The sequence below is a fragment of the Arvicanthis niloticus genome, chromosome 11 (assembly GCF_011762505.2).
Source record: "Arvicanthis niloticus isolate mArvNil1 chromosome 11, mArvNil1.pat.X, whole genome shotgun sequence".
Classification (NCBI taxonomy): Eukaryota; Metazoa; Chordata; class Mammalia; order Rodentia; family Muridae; genus Arvicanthis; species Arvicanthis niloticus.
The window spans coordinates 31628879-31654030 of NC_047668.1; the positions used below are offsets into that span (position 1 = coordinate 31628879).

General features: G+C 39.3%; 1 protein-coding gene across 16 annotated transcripts in view; it reads left to right on the forward strand.

Moving 5' to 3' along the window:
* The window catches only part of Hdac9 (histone deacetylase 9), an 824691-nt gene that overhangs the window by 22766 nt on the left and 776773 nt on the right, over nucleotides 1-25152 (forward strand). Inside the window, exon 1 of one of the 16 annotated variants that reach the window (XM_076941981.1) lies at nucleotides 5401-5492. The exons of the other annotated variants lie outside the window; for them this stretch is intronic. Coding sequence (XP_076798096.1) covers nucleotides 5473-5492 — 20 coding nt within the window. The 5' untranslated portion in view covers nucleotides 5401-5472. Of the gene's footprint in view, nucleotides 1-5400; nucleotides 5493-25152 lie in introns of those variants that run through there. 16 annotated transcript variants of the gene reach the window in all.

Here is a 25152-nt window from a genome sequence, read left to right on the forward strand (position 1 = left end):
CAATCATTACACCAAAATTCTTATGTTAACACTAGTTCTACTTTGTATTTGTTTTCTGTACATTGGTAAATAATGGGCAACTGACGTTTTCTCTTGGAAAGATGCAATTATCCTTACTTTGAAAGGATTCCTTCTGTTTTTGCTTTTGATATTCCTTAAAGGGAGGCATTTCATTTCTATCATATGGTATTTCTTTTGGGGTCCAGTCATTAGAGTTTGTGGCAAAGATTTGAGCACAGGTCATTTGCTTAGAGGCAAAAGGCAATGTAACATTGTAGTAGTCAAAGTGGACAAGACAAGAAGAGGTTGCATTAAATCAGCTCAGCTATGGTTCTGAACAAGAGAAAAAGAATTCCAGGGATGCTATGGAAACCACAATTTGGAGCTGTCTCCTTCAGAAGTAACCAACCTAGGTTTTTTTTTTTTTTCCCCATAAAACCAGTTATTCTTTAGATGAGAGCTGCTTCCAGAGGACACAAATCCCCTGAGCTTCTATTCTGCAGTACAGGTCTAGAGAAAGTCTTTGGGCAAAGAAATGAATGTGTTGGCAGTTGGAAGCCTGTGGGCATATGTTCAAGCAGTAATGGGGTGTGGGTGGCATTAACAGAATCCACTGTAAATACAGGTAGTGATCCCTGTAGGAAGAGGGCTAGATTATGAAAAAGACCAAAATTAAAGTTAGCTTTTCTCAGGATGATGATGATGATGATGATGATGATGATGATGATGATGATGACGACGATGATGATTTATGCCCAGATAAGCTCCTACTGTGTAAAGTGCTGTTTTAAGCAGCAGGACACTCTAATTACGTTGTAGAGGCACTTGACTTTGTGGAGTTCAGGTTCTTTTAGATAGATACTTAATTCATTTCTTTCGAAGGCGAGAGTCAAATTAGATACCCTTTTGAAAATACTTCAAAGATTTAAAAAATTATTTCAAACTTATTAAGATAGCTACCCAAATTTACATACATTGAAACTGCTATGTAGAAACCTATCAGCCAGACTATTCTGTCAGGGATATTAACCTCTGCAAAGCCCACTCCTGCTTTGGGCAATGTGAATCTGGTCTCTGTGTAATGTAACAGTGAATTTCTAAGTTCCATGTAAGCAAGAAAGGTACCACGGGGATGGTTATTTTTAGCCAGTCGGCAGTGAAGACAACCCAGGGAAAGTGGATGAAATGGACCTTAAAGTAACAGGCAGGCATTAGCCTTGTAGAAATGGAGGACTTATGAAGAAACAGTGCATTCTGGGAGAGCCTGAGCAGAGTCTTGGTGGCAGACCACTCTGTGATGTGAACCCATGCTTCTCAGGTGAAGTGTTTGGACTGATGGGGGGTCTGGAGGAGACGCTGCGGATCTGTCCATAGTTACTAGTTCTGTTTATACTGTAAGGTTGTCTTAAGGACATGGTATAAGAATAACTCAGGTAAGTCACTGTCTCACTCCATTTGGAATGCTGTAACAAAATCCCTGAGACTGTGATTTATAGAGGAAAGAGTATTGGGTTGACTGTTCTTGCGATTGCAAAGTCCAAATAATATGTGCTGGTGTGAGCCTTCAGGGTGAATCTTACTGCCTGGATGGTACTTCAAAGACAGGGCCAATTACTTATCAAGCAGTCAGCACATGTGGGTAAGAACTAATGCATTCCTTCATTAATTCCCTACACAAGACATTGCCTTTATCACTCAGGTGTCTTCTGCTACCTCCGTGCCTTAAAGATTCACCATGTCTCAAGTTCATTTCACTGAAGACCAAGCCTCTGGGTGACACCGACATCTAAATCATAGCATTCACGAAAGAATCAGAATAGGTCAAGGTCTCACCTTCGGCTGTTAATTGGGATTGTAAGTCAGGGTTCCCTGAGAATCTTTTAGCCCCGAGTAAGCTTTCCCAAGGTTTATGGGATATTAGTCTCCCAGTGTCAGCCAGAAAAAAGGACTATGTTATTACAAGAATTTTAGGAACCTTAGTATTGTAGACCAACTTCATGGAGAGTTACAATGAGATATCAGCCACTCTGAGAAGGTGCTCAATAAATATTTACTTTGTTTAATATTCTGCAGTAGTTTCATTTCCTAGTCTCTTTCTTCTTTAAGAGAATACCTATTCATACTACTTTTCAAGAATTCTTCTTTCTAGTGGACCAAACGATTTACTAATAATTATATGTCAACCTTAAGATGGTCTACCACAGCAGTCCTTTTGAAGTATTGTAAATGTCTTTAAAAAGTAGTACCATTGGGCTGAGGTTGTAGCTAAATGGCAGAATGCTTGCTTACTACGTGTAAGGCCTGGCTTCCATCTTTAGTTCTAAAAACCAAAACGAAACAGCATTGCCACTTAATCTCAGAAGGGCTGGTGCCATGCTTGAAATTGCAGCACTTCCCTTTGAAACAATACTTTCTTTATACTTTAGAGTCTCCCTTTAGACGCTCATGTGAGACAGTTTAGTAGGAATCTTCATGTCCACCATTGTGCAATCTTTTATGCATTTCATTTTCTACATAGAATTATGTTACCCTTTGTATCTTTTCCTCTTAGATCTCAGACCTCTTTAGAAGTTTTTCTTTTTTAAATGTATTACTTGAGATCATATGAAAACATTCCCCCCAGATAATTCAGAAAGTTTGTTTCAATTTATTTTTCTCCTTGGATTCACGCCATCATCATTAAAATAAGTGGATAACTTTCAAGGTGAGTGGCTTTAAAAGGGAGAGCAGCTACTTGGATGCTTGCTTTCTTTGCAGAACAAATGGTTTGTCATTTCATAGCCGTAAAAGGAGCTCCAGCTTCTTCCTATGCATTGTCTCTGCTTGGCAGAAGTTTATGATCCTGTGGGGGAAGACATAGGTTCAAAGGAGCAACCCTTGCAGGGAATAAGAAGAGTGATGGATTGATCAAAGTGATATGAGAATGCAGAGGCAGACATGCTTCAGGTTCAGAAATACACTCCACAGCACAAAGCTATAGAATGCACTGTGATAACAATGTGAATGGAGGAAAGTAGTCAAGGCATGGCAGAGTGAATGGGCAGGGTCCCTGAGCTGTGAATGAGACTAGGTGACCACGGGGAGTGCGGACTTCTCGTGGGCAAGTAAAGACCGTTTAAGGCTGAGAAACCGGATGGGTCTTGACTACAAAGGCTTTGCAAATTCTGGAGTGAAGACTTCAGCATTTATATAATTGGTGGAACAGCCTTAGTAGATTATTAAATAGAAGGTTTAATAGATTATTAAACATAGTTCTTGCTAACTTTGCTTTGGTAGCAGTGTGCAGTTGATTTGTAGTGAGGAGCGACGGGAGCTGAGGGGCTCAGGAAGCTGGTGTATGGCCCAGCCAAATGTGAGTATGAGCTAAGGTAGCAGGTACAGTGATAGCAACAAGGAGGTAGATTTTAAGGATACTTAGAAAATAAGGAGGTAGGTAGTACCAAGTGACTGGTCACAGGTGGTATAGGGAAGCGAGCCTGGGATTCTCTCCCATTGATGAGGTTTGGATCCGGGTGCCTTTCAGGACTGTAAGACTTAGGAGAAAAACACCCTGGTGAGCATTTACTTGTGTTCTAGGACTTCTGTGTTTGAAAGACTTACTAATTATTGATTGTGACTTCATCTGTTCCCAGAACATCTATTCTGTCAGATAATGTGCTGGGTTCTGAGAATATGGGAGAAAGAATCAGTATGTCCCATGTGTCTGTGAAACAGCCTAATGGGAGAGATAGGTATAAATAAATGATGACCCAACTAATTACTTAATTAGTAAGAAAATAAGAAGGGGAGCTAACTTGCAATCCGTTATGGAGCTCAGCACACCAGAGTGTCCTGCTGAGTGAGAGAAATTTGGAGGTTACTGGAGTGTACTTGCTTACTGGCTGGGTTTGCAAAATGACCAGGGAAGGGGGCTGAACATAACACAAGCCTTTCAGGAGGATGATGGGTGAGTATGGGACACTAGGAAACAATGGTAGAGTGTTAGAGAGGGAACAGGAAAGGGCTTGGAATATTTCAAGGTAGTCACAAAAAGGATATCTTATGCTCCCTTGCTTTAGAACTGCAGATCTATGTGGGCAGCACCAGCAAGAGCAGGCACAGTGAAGCCGGTGGGTACAAATGACTTATCTGACAGTCTGTGATGGCTCTGGATTTTGCAGGCTTGTGGGAGCCAGACTGCTTAAACTTATAGAAATCATGTACATGAACAAAAAAAAAAAAAAAAAAAAAAAACAAAACTGTGCTCTTATGATTAAATGCACTAAATTAAACATTAAAAGCCCACCCTCCCTAGTTTGCTATGATTTCTATGTTTTGGGTCTGTCTGAGGGCAGGGTGTGCTTCTTCCCTAACCTCTGTTCACTGATGCTACATTGGACTCTTGCAGTTGGTCACAGCAGAAATGTCAACAACACTTGACAAATGCCTACTCTAAATTACAGCTTTTGTTTTGCTTATGTTCTAGACGAAAAAAAGTAACAAAGTTAAGATGGTAGGGTACCATTAAGTTGTGTCAGATAGAGAGGACCTTGGATGCCATGGTGGAAATGTTCTTCTAGTATTTGTAAATTGTTACCAAACTCGAGAAAGAAGTGTTCCTGTTAATGATGAGTGAGACAATTTTATTATTTGTGAGTCGGGAGCCACATGTCTCTTATATAAGCACAATTTATAACAGACATATATACAAATATATGTATTTTACAAACACACACACACACACACACACACACACACACACACACAATTTTTCTATCAAAGCCAGAGGTAAACATTTACCATCAGAAAGCTATGTGTATGGGTGGAGGGGTGGGGTGAGTCTGAGCCTTAGATACTATACCTGTATTTAGAAGACATTTTTGATGTAAGAGCATCATTTGTTATGTTTGTATACAATGGATTTATAGTCCTCCAGTGAGGAGCAAGTGCTAAGTGAAGACTAGAGGAGGTGGTGCAGTGAATGTTGGGAGTGGTAGCAAAAGAGATGGGAGGAAAGATTTAGAAGATGCTCATCGGGAAATAACCTTGCAAAGGAGTAAGACCCCCCCACCCCACGCCTTTGCTAAAGGATAAGGGATGATGAGCTTCAGCTGTGATCAGTCCCCATTCCTTCATGCACAATGGCTGAAGTTACTTCAGTGAGTTGTGATTTATGAAACAGGCAGATGGAAAAACCAGTCATTTATGAATAAATCATAGAATAGAGGTGAGCACTGTGATGACCAGGGCCAGTTTTCGTGCTGATTGAAATCTCTGAAATATTATATTTTTAGCCTGTTTTGTAGGCTGAGATATTTAACTAAAAATGAGAGACAATTTAAAGGTGCCTCCTGAATTTAAATGCCAAGTATTATTTCTTTCACTTAGGTTTACAGCACGATGCTACATTTCCATGGACACGGATTGAGGTTCCACAAGATGATCAGAAGTGGGGTATAATTTGAGGTTGACTAAGCTGCATTCGTTGCATGCATGGATAGTTTGAACACAAGGTAAAATGTTATCCAGACTGCTGAAGAAAACAAGTCTTATTTTGGAACATGAATTTTTTTTTCAGCATTATAATTTATGACTTTTTCACTTGGGCTCTTGCTTCTAACACACACACACACACACACACACACTCATACACACACTGAAACACACACAGAGAAAAATACATTAAGATTTGCTCATGCTGTTACATTCTGTTTATTTTCCATTATTAGAATTTACAGTCTTTGTTTTCGCTTGGCTGAAAACTATAAGATATAAAGCTGTTTTTAATTTGCACACCACTCTGACATTTCTCATCTTTTCAGACCTATTTTCTCTAAATATCTATCAAACATTCACTCTCAGTATTCAGAGACATTCATATTAGACTGGACATTGTGGTGGACAGCAGTAATTCCACCCTTTGAAATTCTGAGACAGGGGGATCACAATCTCAGGCCAGAATGGGCTATACATTAATACCTTGTCTCAAACAGCCAAGAAAACAAAACGATACTTGTCATGATGATGACAAATATGAATACTGATAATCGAATGTGCATATGGAACCTCCCTTTTGTGTGTCATTGTAGCTATCATTGTGTGTGTGTGGCACATGTATGTTGAGATTAGGAGTTGACAACAGTGTCCTCCTCAGTCAGTCTTCCTCCTACATTTTGGGACAGAATCTGGGAGTAAATATTAAGCTTACTGATTACATAGAGTGCAGGCCACAAAGCCCCCTGAGATTCAGTTTCTATACACCTCTCGAGTGACACACCCATTTCTTTTTTCTTCTTCACATGAATGCTATGGAGTGAACTCAGGTCTTCAGGCTTGTGTGACATGTACTGACTGAGCTACCTTGAAGCCCAGTCTCTGTAACTATCACTTTTGGGACTTATGTTGGGGTTATTTGGCCTTCTGACATCACCCTAGCAGTCTCATGGAGTTTCAGATTTTTGGCTGAAGATCTGAAGACTTTGGAATCATGATCTTTCTCTCTGTAGACATAATTTTATAATGAGAATATTTTGTGCCCCACTCAGGGAGCTATTCATTTCTGTTGTTGTTGTTGGTTGACTCTTGGCTTCAAGATGCCACTGCTGGTGTAAGCCATGTTTAAGGATGGAAATGGGGGGGGGGGGTCAGGGTTTATTTTTTTAATTTTCCCAAAGATTCTTGTCATTATAGTGATTAGTGAGATATAAGCAGAAGTCTGCTGAAGAAAAAGTTTTCTAGCAAATTTGCATTTGGTATTACACAGGACACACAGTGTCTGGTACAACCTAACCACCTTTTTCTTTTACCATCAGAGACAGCAAAGAAGTTAGTAGGGAACCATCCAGTTGAAAGATGATGATCTCAAAGTCTCCCTAGTCCTAACCTTTGCATTTCTATGATCAACTTAAAGCTCTCTTCACTAGAAAGCATCTCCAGGTTCTGTTGACGTCTGTCTAGACTTCGTTTTTGGTTGGTAAGAAAAGACTTGACACATTTTTTTTTTTTTTTTTTTTTTTGGACAAAGGACTTCATTCTTTAGAGTCAATCTAGATAGATCAGTCCAGAAAAGACAAAATCCAAGATCTGAACAGGAACCAACATTATCTGTGTCTCCTTATGAAGCATGGGCAGTATTCAAAAGCTCCTATAGAAATTATCAGCAGTAAAGAAAGCAGCCTCACTGTGCTTGATGATGGTATTTATATCTGAGTGATTTAAGGCAGGGGAACTGACTCAGTGAGATGGTTTACTGAGTAAAGGCTCCTGTCAAGAAGCCTGATGACCCTGGATTTGATGTCCAGAATCCACAGGGTGGAAGGAGAAAATGGTTTTCCATAGACTTTCCATACATGTATCATGATGTGCGCACACCCAGCCATGTCTGCACACTCTCTTCTCTGTGTCTAAAATTTTAAGTAAAAATTTAAAATAAAAATTTAAATTTAACTATCTACATTGCTGAGTAGTTTTCTGACATATGTGGGACCATTCATCAAGGTTCTTGCTTTAAATATATTATTTGCCTTTTATGTAGTTAAAGATATTAGGAAGGAGTGAAGTTCTGCTGTTCATGCACTGCTAGAGGCTTATGGGAATGGCTTTTAAAGGACCAAACGACAGAAAAATTAAATCTAAGTGTGTGTGTGTGTGTGTGTGTGTGAGAGAGAGAGAGAGAGAGAGAGACAGAGAGAGACAGAGAGAGACAGAGAGACAGAGACAGAGTGAGAGACAGAGTCAGAGACAGACAGAGACAGAGAGGGAGGGAGGGAGGGAGGGAGGGAGGGAGAAGGAGGAGAGGGAGAGACAGGGAGGGAAGGAGGGAGGGAGAGTGAGAGAGAGAGGGATACATAGATAGATAGATACAGCGAGAGAGAGATACAGAGAGAGATATGGAGAGATGCATCTTGATGATGTTATCACTGATGATTCAAATATATCATTTGTCTGGGCAGTATTTCATAAGAGCTTACTCTGAGGCCAGGCAGCTTGCTGTACCTGCCAGGTGTGAACATTATGGTCATTTTACCTTGTCACTAATGCCCTCAACATTGGTTCAACCATCATTACTGCTGTGCACCTGAGAGCTGTTCTAGGCTGTCCCAAGTTCATGTAATTTCTGGGATGTATGTGTGGCAGCAAACACAGGCAGTCTCATACTGCCTAAATGTAGTTACTTGTAATTTTAACTTAGTTTATCACCTAGAAGGTTCCATACAGACTTCTATAAAATGTGGTTTATTTCTCACAAGAAAATGCCATCCAAATTGTGAAATTCTGCAAAAGTCTTGTGTGTATGGCTCAATAGTTTCATGCTGTAAAAAGACGTTTCCTTCACTGGATTCAACTTGATAGTGACTTTTCCAAAGTATATTAATAAACATTTGATACAGATTGCTTTGTTACCACAGACTGGGTTAGCTCTTAGTCTTACTTTATTAAAATTAACTAAAATTTCACCCATTTTCCTTTTTGAGACAGTCTCTTGCCTAGGCTGGCCTTAAACATGCTACGTCACAGAGGGTGGCTTTGAATCCATGTGCCTCCACTTTGCCAGTATTTGGGTTCCAGGCATGCACCATTATGCCTGGTGTTAGGCAGGGTTGGGGATTCAACCCAGGGCTTCATGCATGCCAAACAAGTGTTCACAGACTGAGCTAAGTTTTCATCTCCTTCAATAAACATCTACTAGAAAAATTCCCAGATGGGAAACTCTTACACAGAAACTAGAGAGTCATGTTTTATATTTCTGATAAGGGTAAACTGAGAAATGTTATTCTTCAACTATCACTGAAGTTAACCATGCACCCGGTTTGTACCTTGAACTGTGGCTGGAGAGAGATTGTGATTGTTGTCTTGGAATGTATGCTACCTTGTTATAGCAACATTCTTTCAAAGTTTTAATCCACTCCACATCAGCCCTAGTTGGATTTTAGTTCAAATGTGAATTAAATGGAATAATAAAGAATTACATAAAAAAAAAAAAATGAGCTCTCCCCAATTCTGGGCACGTTTCAAAGCCCAACTCCCTTTCATAAAATTCAGCTCTATATTTCATAGTGATTGACTCACATGAGCAAGATCTGTGACTTCTCTCTTGCTACATGACCTTGGGGAAAATTGGCTTAAATGTATGAAAGGATATTTCAGGCATTGACTCAGACTAAATAAATGTGCTAAATTTGATACAGTGAGTGGGAAATTTTTTCTCACCACATGGCACCACTAATGAGCTTGGGAAGTAAACATAGTTAAGTAGGCATAGTTGCTTTTTTGTTACAATCCTTCTGAATTGACCAGTTAGCATGAATAACATTTCAAGAACTTCACGTTTTGTAGATTCAAGATTGACCAAAAAAAAAAAAAAAAAAAAAAAAAAAAAAAAAAAAAAGCCAAACCAAACCACAGTAAAATAAACTGTTTTCTGGTTAGAGGGATGTAGGCGAATGGCTTACCCCTTAGACCCCCCAAAGAAATGTGTACCAGCTCTAATCCCAGGTATTATGACCTCATTTAAAATAAGAAAGGATGTTTGCAGATATAATCAGAGTAAAATGGGGTCCCATTGAAGTAGGACATGCTGTTGATTCAGTATGTTTGGTATCCTTGAAATATAAGAAGGGACAGAGACTGACATGCAAGGGGAGGGAGCCACATAAGCAGTGAGGTCAGAGCTGTGCTTCTGCTTGGTCAGGGATGCTGATGTTTACAGCCACCATCAAGGGCTGGGAGAAGTAAGGGAGGATTCTACCCATGATCTCAAAGGAAGCACAGCCTTGTGGGCACCTTCATGCCAGACTTCTAGCTCCTAGAGTTTGGAGAAAATAAAGGCTGCAGAATTAAGCCACCTGGTGTGTGGTCCTTCCCTATGGCAGCCCCAGGCAGTGAATTCTGGAGTAAGCATGGGCAGTGACCAATAGCTGCCACCCCATCTGAAAAGCTGAAGGGATTTACTCTATGTTTTTACATTTTTGTCTTCTGGGAACTGGACTGTGTTCTTCATCATTTAATGTGGCAACAAGATAGTCTCTCTGGTTCTTCCTTACTTGCTTAGCATGGCTGCGAAGGGAGGCTCTGGGACTGAACTTCTGGGTTTCACATTTGCTCTTCTGTTTACTGCTCATAAGAAGCCTTCGAGGGATGTCTAATTATCCCAGTTTCACAAATAAGAAACACCAAATAAGGGAATCCTCTGTGACTTTTTAGTTTTTCTTTGCTTTAGTGCTTTCAAGACTTTGAGGCTGACAAATAGGTCAGGAACACTATTAGTCTTTATGCTTCTAAGAAGGGAAGGTCACAGGTTCCTAACTTATATGGGTAGGATGGTTCATGTTAGGCTGACATAGATGGTGATGCCACTGTTTCTTTATTTTTAAGACAGTCCATGTTTTCATTAAGAATTATCTTCATGGGGCTGGAGAGATGGCCTAGCAGTTAAAATTACTCACTGTTTGTCCAGCACCATAAAGGTTGCTTTACAACCATTTGTGATTCTAGTCACAGGGTGTCCTCTTCAGGCCCCTGTGGGTACCTATATGCATGCAGTGAACATAAACTCACACAGGTCTGCATGCATAAACACAAATTTAAAAATATTTGAAATCTCGTTTCAATTATACTTCAACCTGTTCATCGTAAAACGCAATGTAAGTGAACTGTATTTAATAGCTTGCCTGACAACTTTGTTTTGGGAGCTTCTCATTTTGAAACAATGTAATAGAGAAGTCTGATGCTTTAGCTGTCATTATTGGTGTTCACTATGCAACAGTCCCAGCATTATTTAAAGTGAATTGAAATGGGTGAAATTATGATTTGCTCTCTTGATGACCAAAGCTTGATAAAATGAGGAGGTCAGATTTACTAGCCTTCAAGCTCCTTCACCCCACCATTTTTTTCTTCATGAGGCAATTTTTGTATATTCCTGTACTATAGCAATATGGATTCATTTGTCACGTAAATTGATCAACTTGAAGCATCTGGGTTGATGCTTCAAAGAGAACAGTGACAGAGACAGGTCAGATGAGGATCCCAGCCGTGATCATGGAAATGTAAAGATGACCTTCGTGTCCTTAATCACTGTACTTAGTGACTAGACAAAAATCAAGGGTTTTATTTTTATTTTGTTTAACTTTTTGGTTGATTATTCTCTAATTTCAAGAACATAGCAACACACTTGACACTGTATCTTTACCATGGACCTTTTAGTAAATGCTAAGTTACAAATTTATAAGAGGAAAGATGATGTGTTTCTAATTACAATGCTGATAAATCCATTCCATGCTGTTTACAAAACAGGTAGTCACTATGTCACACCATTTTAACATCAACCATTCTTAGAAAATTCAACAGGCAGTAAGTAGTATTAGTGTGGAATCTAGAGACGAAATCAATCTGGCCAAGCAATGTCTGTTGATTAAGTGGGGTTATGAAAGGCTGACTGTTTTACCTCAGTGGATGATGGCTGCCATGAAAATGTTTGTCATGGCACAGTAAACAGACAGGATGCTGGTTTCTTGCTACCAGACCTTGCCTCTGTTAAATTTGTCTTCTGTAGTCTAACCAGAGAACTGTCAGTCTTCTGAAGACCTGGGCAGAAGGTTGATGGAAACAGGAATAGAGCCTTAGGAGCTTAGCCAGAACCAGAGGGACTTAGTGTGAAAACACACTGGACAGTAGGTAGACGCTGGAAAGTCTGACAGTGTAATATGGAATTTCCCAATATACCTGTCATGGTGAAGTGAAATATTAGCCTAACTGGGAGTGTGTCAGTATTTCTGTCACAGCCCTGCTTCAAATTAACATGACTGGAAAGTGGTGCTTTTTGTGGCCATCCTTTCTTCACCTGTCAAACATGTGGGCTTTTACATTCCTTCTTGTTTCTTTCAAATTCCCTTTTTGCTCGTAAGATCATAGGTATCACATTGAATCTCATTCAAGTGTCAGCAATTGTCTTAGTCAGGGTTTCTATTCCTGCACAAACATCAAGACCAAGAAGCAAGTTAGGGAGGAAAGGGTTTATTCAGCTTACACTTCCACATTGCTGTTCATCACCAAAGGAACTCAGGACTGGAACTCAAGCAGGTAGGAAGCAGGAGCTGATGCAGAGGCCATGGAGGGATGTTACTTATTGGCTTGCTTCCCTGGGTTTAGTCAGCTTGCTTTCTTATAGAACCCAAGACTACCAGCCCAGGGATGGCACCACCCACAATGGGCCCTCCTACCCTTGATCACTAATTGAGAAAATGCCTTACAGCTGGATCTCATGGAGGCATTTCCTCAAGGGAGGGTCCTTTCTCTGTGATAACTCCAGCTTGTGTCAAGTTGACACAAAACCAGTCAGTACAGCAATCATTCCTGCCCTTGCTGATGGCTAATCTTGGTTGTCAATGCATTGAGGAGTAGGGGCCTCAACTGTGGAATTGTCTTTATCATATGGGCTTGTGGGCATGTCTTTGGGGGCATGTTCTTGATTTCTAATTGATGTGGGAGGGCCCAGTGCTCTGTGGGCAGTGTGATTGCTGGGCAGGTAGGACTATGCTGTAGAAGAAAGGATGAGCATGTAAGCAGTGTCCCTCTATAGTCTCTACTTCATTTCCATCCTCCTGGTCTCTGCTTGAGTTCCTATCCTGGAGTTCATTGATGATGGACTACAAAATAGAAGTATAAACAACAATAACAACAACAACAACAACAACAACATTCCCTTTCTTCCCCAGGTTGGCTTTGGTCCTTGTTTTATCACAGCAACCAAAAGAAACTTAGGACATCATGTCTGTCAGTACTGGATATTTTCAAAGATAGTATATAGAAACTTTGAAATGTGGGTTATATCACAATTTTTTTAACTCATAACCAGTGTCTAGTGGATATGTGTAGTGATAATGACAATGATAATAGTGCTTACTATTTATTAAACATTTCTATTAGAAATGTTCACAAGCTACAAAATGCAAAATTTCATCTTAGAACATTTGGGACCAAGACTAGAGACTTAGGGTTTATCCTAACAGGAGGGAGGTGCTGCTAGCATTCAGTATGTTAAATATCCAGCTATGCACAGAACACACCTCTAGAAAAGAATTATGTGGTCTCAAATGCCAATAGTACTGGACTTGAGAGTACCAGCTTCATAGGTTCTCTCATTATGTAGCTGAGCTTCACAGATATTAAATAAATTCTTCATTGTTATGATTTCATTAGGGGCAGGGGCTCTATAAACCTCTTCCTCATAAGCTAAGGGACAGTCCCCAAGCCCAGACTTCTTCTGTCAGGTTACATTAGTTTCTTCATTGTTCAGATAAGATTTCCTATCTTTTTACCAGAAGTTTGTAGTAGTGTATTTGGGTGGGGGTAGGCAGTGGGGAGGAAATGAGGGATTTGGAGATTTTCAAAAAGTTGAGGTATTATGCTTAAATGTAATATTTTTGGCAAAAATCTGTAGTCATAAGCAGTGTGGGTGAAATACAAAGTATATATTTAGACTTTAGTGTCGCTCATACATATGCATTGTTTTTAGATTAAGAATGAGAGCTTTTAGGTTTTGCTTCTCTTTGTAGCTTTCAGAAGCAATTTGATTTGCTCTTCTCTTGGGCATGGCAGTAATTTGTAGAGCTTTCTGCTTGTTGAGAAATTGGAGGCTTCTCGTGGGTCCATGAGGAAGTGAGTTTGCTTTTCCGCTGGCAGTGAGGTGGGATTGGAGAATTTTGAATCTGAAGTATAACAGAAGATGGAGATGTTATTGAAGAAGGCCAAATTGCACTTCGGGGAGAAAGGCATGGAGAGCCTCATAGAGAACCTGCTTCATTTACATCTCTGGCCACTGATTTCTCTCAACATTGGAATAAGGCTTGACAGAGAACTGTGTTTAATGGAGCGCTGGTGCTGGGGGGGGGGGAAGGTTATTTACATGCTTTCATTTGAAAACTTTTCATTTGAAAATTTTGTGAATGAAAAGTATACTTCAGGGACATTGACAAGTCTCTTTCCTCTATAATGTTAATGCTTTTTTCATCGAAGCCACCTTTTAAAGTCATGTATTTTGGAACCCATATACTGAGAAAGATGAATGAGCTGCCCTGTACAGGCTTTTGGTTTTCCCAGATCTCACCTGTGCAGAACTGTGCTTTCTGGAGTTTTGAGACTGCAGCTTCAGTTTTGCCTAATGACAAGCACCGAAAGTAGTGACGGCTTCTTCCATAATTCACCTCTATCCCTTCATAGACTTAATGAAGAGAGAAAGGACAGGGTGACAGTGGATATAACTAAGACAATAAAAGTGATTATGAAGATGTGCATGTATAACATTGATCTATGAGGAGTTAAAAACATTCTTTAATTAGCAAGGGGAGACAGCATTTCCAGGGAGCAGTACACAGAGATGTGCTCAGAGGGGCAGTCAAGTTAACCAGTCGAACAAGCACCAGCATCTCACCGATAGTTTTCAAAGCATGATGAACACCTAGGTCTAAGCCTTACTGTTTTATGTTGTAACTGTTTATATTTTATGTTATTTTTATAGGTATCTACTGACCTTTGTAATCTATGTCAAAGGTAAAAATTGCACTATGGAAAGAATTGTAGGATACTTTCAAAACCAACAGTTCACAAAGAAAAGATCTTAACAAAAATAGATTTTCTATATTAGCCTCTGATTTCAATTGAGAATTGCTATTTTTTCTTACCCTTTTATGAAGTGAAGCTATTTTTCTGTTTCTTCAACATGCCAGTTCCCCAGAAGCCAACTTCAAGGTCTATGATTTCATCAGAATTTAAATATGTTATAGTAATTACAGTAGTGAAAAGCCCCCACAGCATTCAATCATAATATTTTATTTAAGGTAGAGATAAGTTAATTCATTTTCACTTGCAGTTGAAAGATTATTCTAGAATTGACTCTTTAGAGATGGTACATACATTTGTCATCAGAATAGACTCTGGCTGTCAGGTGACTAGCTTGGTGAGAATTGCCACATGGATCCCTGTGAAGGCAGTGTGCTTGTGGTAGAGAACAGGATGGAATGCAAAAGAACTGACTCTGGATACTTCCTGGGTTCCAGGCTCAGCTCTTGCTGATGCTAAGATAGAAGATGCTGCAATATGTTTTGATCCTTAGATGATACTTTTTTACATTGAATAATAAAGAAAAACAATCAATAACAATGTTGCAATATATATGGGCCCTTAGATGATACTGTTTACATTTTGAATAATAAAGAAAAAACTACTACCACCACCACCACCACCATCACCACATAACAAAACTTCACTAGCCTCTGCCCTATCAGCTAGCCAGTTTTCTGTTAATATATTCTAATAAATGGCTACTATTGGCTCAAGAAGTTCACTAGCTGCCTTGGATTTTATAGACCCTGCAATTTCAGCTGTTCTGGGGGCTAAAATTCCCTTGAATGAGTCTTAGCAGCCCAGAAAAACTCTGTTTTGAAAATACAACAACAACAACAACAACAACAACCAGGAAGAGAAACAGGAGGGAGAAGAAGAAATTGACCTTTGTGTTGGGGAGGAATGAGACCAGTATAGATGTTTGTTGATTTTAAACACAAAATTTTAAAGATTTGTATTCAACTTTACATCAACTTTACAAATATTTTTTGCTAGCTAGTTGAGGTTCCTCCATACCCACTATTACCACTGCTTTGGACATTTCCCAATGACCCTGAAGATATGACAGTGGAGGATTTTGGTACAGTGACTTATGTTCCAATACATAGCCTAATATCTAATTACTTTGTAAGGTGATTCCAAAGTTCAATATGAATTTAATTTGGTAGATATTTCATCTTTATTTTGCATCATTGCTTGCTACTGCAAGAGGATGCAACCTCTTCCATTTAAATCTATCGTATCCAAGATGGCAGAGAGACATTTATCAATATAAGTCTAGAATCCTAATACCATATTTTCTACCTAATAACTTCATTTCTGTATATTTTAAGTCTAAGTAAATATGCAACCCCCCAATTTAAAATAGGTTGCATTCAAAAGTTCACTGGGAACAGAGTTGTTTGTGGAGTTTGAATATTTTCCATAGTAACAGTGTTAGGTTTCCAGGCCAACTCACAAAAGCCTATTTAAGCCATATTGTATAATTGCTGCTCTAAAATCATCATGGGGCCCCACACAACATATATCTTGATAATTCTATTGGGAAAATGCTTCTAGACTTTACCTTCGAACAGAAAGGAATTTGACTGTAAGTTGAACTGACACTTTGAGATCATCGTCCTATTTCGAAGTGAGGATGACAATATTTTACTTCCAAGATGCTCTGTGGGAGTCACAGGATCTGGGTGAAAATGGCAATAGGACGAAGGCTCTGACAGTGTGTAGGGTTTCTCCAAGTGTAGACATCAGAGTTACCATGCAAGCAAAAGGCTACAAACCCTGGTAAGGAGTTTATTCTCTCATCTAAGATGTCTAGAAGAGGTGGCTCAACTTGATTCAGTGACCTTGGCTTTGTGTTCTGTTGGACTCTTTGAAATCTTTATGATATTATTGTTATAAGAGTTATAAATACAGTCACAAATACAGCCTTATATAAGAATTTTTAAAAGATTATGGAGTGTGTGGGGTTCATTAGGAACTATTTCTCCAAATGGAGATTTCCATTTGTGTATGTTGGAAATAACTCATTCACAGCGTGCCTAGAGTAAATCACTGGGCACAGAGTCAGATTTTGGGAAGGGCCGACAGTCCGAGGGTGGTGGTGTTTTGAGGATGAGTTTTACGAGAGGCATAGTTTATCTTCTGTGAGATGATGACCACCTTTCTTGATTGTGGGTAGAAGAAATTACAATTCTATTGACTAAGCAGAAGGTATGCTGTCTGCTGAATGTTATCTAAGTCTTTCACTTTCTTGTCACCAGACAGTGACGGCCTGGGACTGAGACATGGTCATACTATCTACTTTTACCTTAGCTTTTCTGCAGGTCTATGGTCTTGACAATCTCAAATATTTTTTTCATTTCAGAAATCTAGCCTATAAAATGATGAGAAATATTTGGAAGTTATATGAAGCCTTACCTTATTACAAGCAGTGCCATATTTTAGGAACAGAGGATGTTACAGTGGCCTTTCAGCTGACTTGCCAGCTATTGTGGGCGTGGTGAAGCTATGAGGGAGGCAGGGATAGTGTACATGGTCAAATCTTCTGATAGTGTGACTCTAGGAGCATTTGTGGGTATTTTTCTTTATATATATATATTTTAGCTTTGAGAATCAAAGAGTTTGATCTGTTTCTCTTTGTCTTGCCCCCAACTGTTATTTCTCACAAGATTTCTGTATTTTCATTGCTTATTCTAGAACAACCGACAGTGTCATAACATTTTCCTTCAATACTTCTGTTCCTCTCAAAAAAAATCCCAGATAATCTGTTTTCTTATCTTTTTAAAATAGGGTGTATGTTTTTTTTGAGGTAGATCACTAAGTAGTCCTAGCTGAAATATATTACTAGAAGCAAAGGGAATTGATGGTGATGATGGTTGGAAGGAGGTTTCCACTCTCCATGTTATTTCTTAGACTTGTAGAGGAAGGTACCAGTGCATAAAGGCAGTGCATCTTCATCTAATATGCAGAAGGAATATCTGCATACAGTCAGATGGAGGAGGAAGGGAAAAGCACTAGAGGAGACTAGGATAGCCAAGGCATACTGATAAGAAGTCACTGCTCATTTTCCATCTTCTGTCTTCACCATATCGATTCCTGCCCTTGGGAATATATTCCTACTCTGTCTGATCTCCAAGGACTAGAGAAAATGGGCCTGTGAAGGTGATGCTACAGGTTTGCAAGGACACAAGGAAGGATGGAATTGGGAGGGGGTGCTGGCACAGGAAGCTTACACCGCTTAGGGGAAGTAAGCCGAGGTTTTGGAGTCTTTTGAATGCCTATTTTTTTCAAGAGAACGAATATATTGAAGCCAAGTGAAGCAATAAGATGAGGAAAGGCTCAGGGCATAGACTGTTTCTTCATTTTTTAAAAAAAAATAGTCAGCAAATCTATGGAGATTTTTGTTGTTATTCATTGGAAGCCCTTTGAGGCGTGCAGACTGTAGTAGGCTGTATTAAGTGGCATCTGTTTTCTTATCCATCTTAGAAATCCTCATTCTCACATCGTTCTCTTTGAGCAAGATAGTAAATATTTTAGATTTTCCATGACTTGGGCTCTGGGTTACAAGGGCTTTGGTCTTGGAGCAGGAAAACAGGGTTAGCCATCAGTGAAGCGAAGCACAGCTGCGTTCTAACAGGGCTTCGGCTACGGACAGTTTCCTTAGAGTTTATTTAGTGTCTTAGTTTCCTTGCATCATAAAGTCTTTATGTTTTGAGTTTTCCCTGTAAAAATTAAAAAGAGCAAGGAAATTTGTTGGTGTAGGCTGTACTGAAGTATATCAATTGCTGGCCTGTCTTTCATCTTTTTGTCTACCTGCCTATCTTCCTTCTTTCCTTCTGTTATCTACGAACAAGAATCAACCTGCTTCTGTTCAGTTCTGCACAAGGAATGGTTATTCATGTAGCCAACTCTAAAACTTACAAAGGAGGCAGTATAGCTGTTTTACCAGACTGCGGAGGATTTACCCTTTTGTTTTCTACGTTGAAGTGAACATGCTTTAAATATTATCATTATTTTTAAAATGCTACATTTAGCACTCTTGTGTCAAATTTAGGGTAATTGCGTTACAAAAATTCGTTAAGGAGGTAAAATGTATCCAGCAGTAAATGGCCATGGGTCTGGTTAAGATGCAGAAGCCACAGGTGAATGGGAGTTTTGGGTCAGCTCTTGTATTCTGAATAAGGCACTTGTTTCTTTTGAGTCAGGCTGGTAGGATGCAGACAGCTGTATATTATTGTTTATGACCCTTATTCTTTACTTCTAGTCAGGTGTTTATTCCACTCCTGAACTTAATTAGCAGCTAAGAGCTTTGCGCTTTGTATTTTAAGGAAGCATGTGATTTGTTCATTAGTTCAAAAGCAGATTAATTATTATTATATCTTTAGTCACCATCTGTAAACACATCTATACTGGTGAGCTTTCTCCTGCTGAGTTACCTTGAAATGCCTCGTGGTGTTTTATTAGCTTTCAATTCTGTGTTTATTACAATTGGCTGAAGATTTTTCAATTTTGTTTATTGGCCACAGAAAACCCCATCGTTCTGTGGAAACCACCGATTTCTGAGGGTGAGGAGTGTACTGGTGATGGCCATCAGTTAGCTGGAGACATTTACTCCAAGTGAATCTGAGTTTTCTGTCTGGGTTAATAATGTAAGATGGCTCAGCCGTTAAAGGCTAGGCTCACAACCAAAAATATAAGATTTTTTAAAGTACTGTTTATATCTCCTGGGTTCAGGGAAGAGCAATTGGGATTAAAATAAACAATCTCACTGTAAAAGTGACTCCCCAGTTCAAGTGAACCCAGATAGAATTATTAAATAACAACAAGATAAAGTGAATATCTACAAGTGCACACTGTCTAATTTTGGTCTTGTAGCAAGGCTTTTGGATTCCAGCTGACTCAGCATTTGAAGACCATATAAAAAATCCTTGATGGATCTTTGAATCAGAGTCTGTGACTTGTGACTTATGACTTGGTGGTACTGCCTACCTCTGTCTTGGTTGGCAGATGAGTTTCAGGAAACTTAGTTAAACTTAAGTTCCATACTAAGAACAAGTAATCGTGAAGTAGAACTATGTCCCATGTGATATTTATAACAACAAAATTATTATTGTTCTTCTTCAGAAATTAAAAATGAAGTGAGAATCCTGCTGGGAGTGGTAGGGCATACCGTTACTGCTTTTGTCCAGAGGCAGAGACTCTGTGAATCTCAGGACCATCTGGTCTACTACTTGTGAGTTCCAAGACAACCAGAGCTATATGAAAAGACCCCGTATCGTATCAAACAACAAAACAAAGCAAAGCAAAGCAAAGCAAAGCAAAGCAAAGCAAAGCAAAGCAAAGCAAAGCAAAGCAAAGCAAAGCAAAGCAAAACAAAACAAAACACACCAGCACCAGCACCACCACCACCACCACCACCACCACTACCAAAACCAAAGCCAATAGTGAGCATCCTGTATTATTAGGTTTCCTTGCAGAATCTGGTATCCCTACTTACAGACCTTAAATCGATTGGCTGTCCAGGGATTCCCTCTTGCTTTAGGCTAATCACGGGTTTTGCTTTTGGAATTTTAAATTTAGTTGCTCAAGATTGGTAAGTGAGAACCTTAATCCCTCTGATGTTCAAAACATCCAGTGTTTAATTTAATAGTGCAATAACTAGGATTAGCCTGTTTGTTAATGCTAATAGCTTTATGCACTAAGTTTTGCCAGTTATATATTTATGTAAAATGAACTACTGGAATTAATACTTCAATTCAGAGAAGTATCAAAAGTCACAATTTAAAACCCCATGTAAATAAATGTTTTCCAGCCATTCTTTTAGTTTTTTTTTATTTTGATAGTGTGCTTTTTTCTGAAGAAACCATTTTGTGAATTAACTGTATTTTAAACTCCACCTGAAACTTGATTGTTATTATTATTTTTTCTTTGATTCCTGTATATAAGCTTTGCAGGCAAGTTTTGTGCATTTTACAACACAAATTTTCAGAATATCCATAAAACTCCAGTGCACAATTGAGATCCAGTCACTCTTGAGCTATGTTTTCAGTTTTAGCAAAGTGTAAATGTTCTACATTAATTTTGTCATACCTTCTACATTCTGAATACAGCTGCAGATATCAGAGTTGTCTGTGTCAGAGCCTCCATCATTGGTGGATCCAGACCCTGTGATAACCTTACTGAGGCAAACTGTAGGAAACATAATTCCTTACCCCAAATATCTTGGACCCTGTGCGGTGAAAACACTAGCAATAATATAAGGACAATTATTGATTACTCTATGGAATTTAATCGGTGTTCCAAACTTTTTGGACCAACGAGCAGAAACAGTGTGCTACCCATGATGCTATGGATGCAGCACATGTAAACACTATGGACCCCAGCTTTCCCAGGTGTGAAGCAAGACAGAGCCAGAATGAATGGTCTCTGAGCTTACAGTGGCAATGGGAAGACTCAGCTGTAGGTTGTTCTGTTCAGAATTTTTCCTTAGGACCATAGCATGTGTGAGTGATTGTTAGAAGCATGTCAGTCCTAGACAGACCCTTGACAGAGAAACAGTAGGTCCAGGAAGGCTGTCTGTAAGGTGTCTGCAGTGTTCTGAGACTCCATAATATACATAGCAGGAGTAAAGGATTTGATATCACATTTTAACTAAATTACAGGTTTATGTGTGAGATCTACCTATTAGTGCCTTGTTTCTTTATTTATTTTCTTTTTCCTTTTTTAAAAATTGGATATTATATTTACATTTCAGATTTTATCCCATTACCTCATTCCCTGCCCCCTAGGAACCCTCTTTCCCATCCCTCTCCTCCTGCCCCCACCCACCCCCTGACTCCCACCTCCCCACCCACGAATTCCCCCCCTCGGTGTCCAGCCTTCATGGGACCAAGGATCTCCTCTCCTACCTATGCCCTACAAGGCCATCCTCCCCTACATATACAGCTGGAGTCATAGGACCCTCCCTATGTGCTCCCAGGCTGGTGGTTTAGACCGTGGGGAGCTCTGGTTGGTTGGTATTGTTGTTCTCCTCATGGGGCCACAAAACCTTTCAGCTTCTTCAGTCTTCTCTTTAACTCCTCCATTGGGAACCCCTTGATCAGATCAATGGTTAGCTGTGAGCATCCGCCTCTGAATATGTCAGACTCTGGCAGACCTCTAAGGAGACAGCTATATCAGGCTCTTGTCAGCACGCACTTCCTGATATCCACATCAGCTTCTACGTTTGGTGACTACACATGGGATGGATACCCAGGTGGAATGATCTCCAGACAGCCCCTCCTTCAGTTTCTGTCCTACACTTTGTCTTCATATTTGCTCCCTTGAGTATTCTGTTACTCCTAAGTAGGACCAAGGCACTCACACTTGGTCTTTTTCTTCATGAGCTTCATGTGGTCTGTGAGTTGAATCTTGGCTATTTCAAACTTTTGGGCTAATATCCACTTATCAGAGAGTAAATACCATGCGTGTTCTTTTGTGATTGGGTTACCTCACACAGGATGATATTTTCTAGTTGCATCCATTTACCTAAGAATTTCTCGAATTCATTATTTTTAATAGCTGAGTAATACTCCATTGTGTAAATTACCACATTTTCTGTATCCATTCCTCTGTTGAAGGACATCTGGGTTCTTTCCAGCTTCTGGCTATTATAAGTAAGGCTGCTATGAACATAGTGGGCCATATGTTCTTGTCATATGTTGGAGCATCTTCTGGGTATATGCTCAGGAGTGGTATAGCTGGATCCTCAGGTAATGTTATGTCCAATTTTCTGAGGAACCACCAGGCTGATTTCCAGAGTGGTTGTACCAGCTTGCAATCCCACCAACAATGGAGTAGTGTTCCTCTTTCTCCACATCCTCACCAGCATCTACCTGAGTTTTTGATCTTAGCCATTCTGACTGGTGTGAGGTGGTATCTCAGAGTTGTTTTGATTTGCATTTCCCTGATGACTAAGGATGTGGAGCATTTCTTAAGGTGCTTCTCGGCCATTTAAGTTTCCTCAATTAAGAATTCTTTGTTTTGTTCTGTACCCCATTTTTAAATAGGGTTATTTGGTTGTCTGGAGTCTAATTTCTTGAGTTCTTTGTATATATTGGATATTAGCCCTCTATCAGATGTAGGATTGGTAATGATCTTTTTCCAATCTGTTGGTTGCTGTTTTGTCCTATTGACAGTGTCCTTTGCCTTACAGAAGCTTTGCAATTTTATGAGGTCCCATTTGTCAAGTCTTGCTCTTAGAGCATAAGCCATTGGTGTTCTGTTCAGGAACTTTTCTCCTGTGCCTAGGTATTCAAGGGTCCTCCCCACCTTCTCTTCTATTAGTTTCAGTGTACCTAGTTTTATGTGAAGGTCCTTTATCCACTTGGACTTGAGCTTTGTACAAGGAGATAAGAATGGATCCATTTGCATTCTTCTAAATGCTGACCTCCAGTTGAGCCAGCACCATTTGTTGAAAATGCTGTCCTTTTTCCTTTTTAGCTCCTTTGTCAAAGACCAAGTGACCATAGGTGTGTGTATTTATTTATGGGTCTTCAATTCTATTCCATTAATCTTCCTGCCTGTCTCTGTATCAACACCATGCAATTTTCATCACTATTGCTCTGTAGTACAGCTTGAGGTCAGGGATGGTGATTTCTCCCAGAAATTCTTTTATTGTTGAGAATAGTTCTTGTTATCCTGAGTTTTTTGTTAGTTCAAATGAATTTGCAAATTGCTCTTTCTATCTCTATGAAGAATTGATTTGGAATGTTGATGAAGATTGTATTGAATCTGTAGATTGATTTTGGCAAGATGGCCATTTTTACTATATTAATCCTGCCAATCCACGAGCATGGGAGATCGTTCCATCTTCTGAGATCTTCTTCGATTTCTTTCTTCAGAGACTTGAAGTTCTTGTCATACAGATCTTTCATTTGCTTGGTTAGATTCACACCAAGATATTTTATATTATTTGTGACTATTGTGAAGGGTGTCATTTCCCTAATTTCTTTCTCAGCCTGTTTATCCTTCTAGTAGAGGGAGGCTACTGATTTGTTTGAGTTGTTTTTATATCCAGCCACTTTACTGAAGTTGTTTATCAGGTTGAGGAGTTCTGTGGTGGAAGTTTTAGGGTCACTTAAGTGTACTATCATATCATCTGCAAATAGTGAAAATTTGACTTCTTCCTTTCCTATTTGTATCCCTTTGACTTCCTTTTGTTGTCTAATTGCTCTGGCTAGGACTTCCAGTACTATATTGAATAGGTAGGGAGAGAGTGGGCAGCCTTGTCTAGTCCCTGATTTTAGTGGGATTGCTTCAAGGTTCTCTCCATTTAGTTTGATGTTGGCTACTGGCTTGCTGTATATTGCTTTTACTATGTTTAGGTATGGACGTAGAATTCCTAATTTTTCCAAGACTTGTATCATGAAGGGGTGTTGAATTTTGTCAAATGGTTTCTCAGCATCTAGTGAGATGATCATGTGGTTTTTTTCTTTGATTTTGTTTACATAGTGGATTATGTTGATAGATTTCCGAATATTGAACCATCTCTGCATTCCTGGGATAAAGCCTACTTGGTCATGATGGATGATTGTTTTGATGTGTTCTTGGATTCGGTTTGCCAGAATTTTATTGAATATTTTTGCATCAATATTCATAAGGGAGATCGGTCTGAAGTGATCTTTCTTTGTTGGGTCTTTGTGGGGTTTAGGTATGAGTGTGATTGTGGCTTCATAGAATGAATTGGGTAGTGTTTCTTCTATTTCTATTTCGTGGAATAATTTGAAGAGAATTGGTATTAGGTTTTTCCTTGAAGGTCTGATAGAATTCTGCACTAAAACCATCTGGTCCTGGGCTTTTTTGGTGGGGAGACTTTTAATGACTGCTGCTATTTGTATAAGGGTTATGGGAGTGTTTAGATGGTTTATATGCTCCTGATTTAACTTTGGTACCTGGTATCTGTCTAGAAAGTTGTCATTTCATCCAGATTTTCTAGTTTTGTTGAGTCTTTTGTAGTAGGATCTGATGATTTTTTGAATTTCCTCAGTTTCTGTTGTTATGTCTCCCTTTTCAGTTCTAATTTTATTAATTTGGATACTGTCTCTGGGCTCCCTGGTTAGTCTGACTAAGGGTTTATCTCTTGTTGATTTTCTCAAAGAACCAGCTCCTGGTTTCATTGATACTTTGTATAGTTTTTATTGTTTCTATTTGGTTGATTTCAGCCCTGAGTTTGATTTTTTCCTGCCGTCTACTCCTCTTGTGTGTACTTGCTTCTTTTTGTTCTAAAGCTTTCAGGTGTGCTGTCAAGTTGTTAGTGTATGCTCTCTCCAGTTTCTTTTTGTAGGCACTTAGAGCTATGAGTTTTCCTCTTAGTACTGCTTTCAAGGAGTCCCACAAGTTTTGGTATGATGTGCCCTCATTTTCGTTGGATTCTAAAACGTTTTTAGTTTCTTTATTGACCAAGTCATCATTGAGCAGAGCGTTGTTCAGTTTCCATGTGTATGTGGGCTTTCCATTGTTTTTGTCCATGTTAAAGACGAGTCTTAGTCCATGGTGGTCTGATAAGGTACA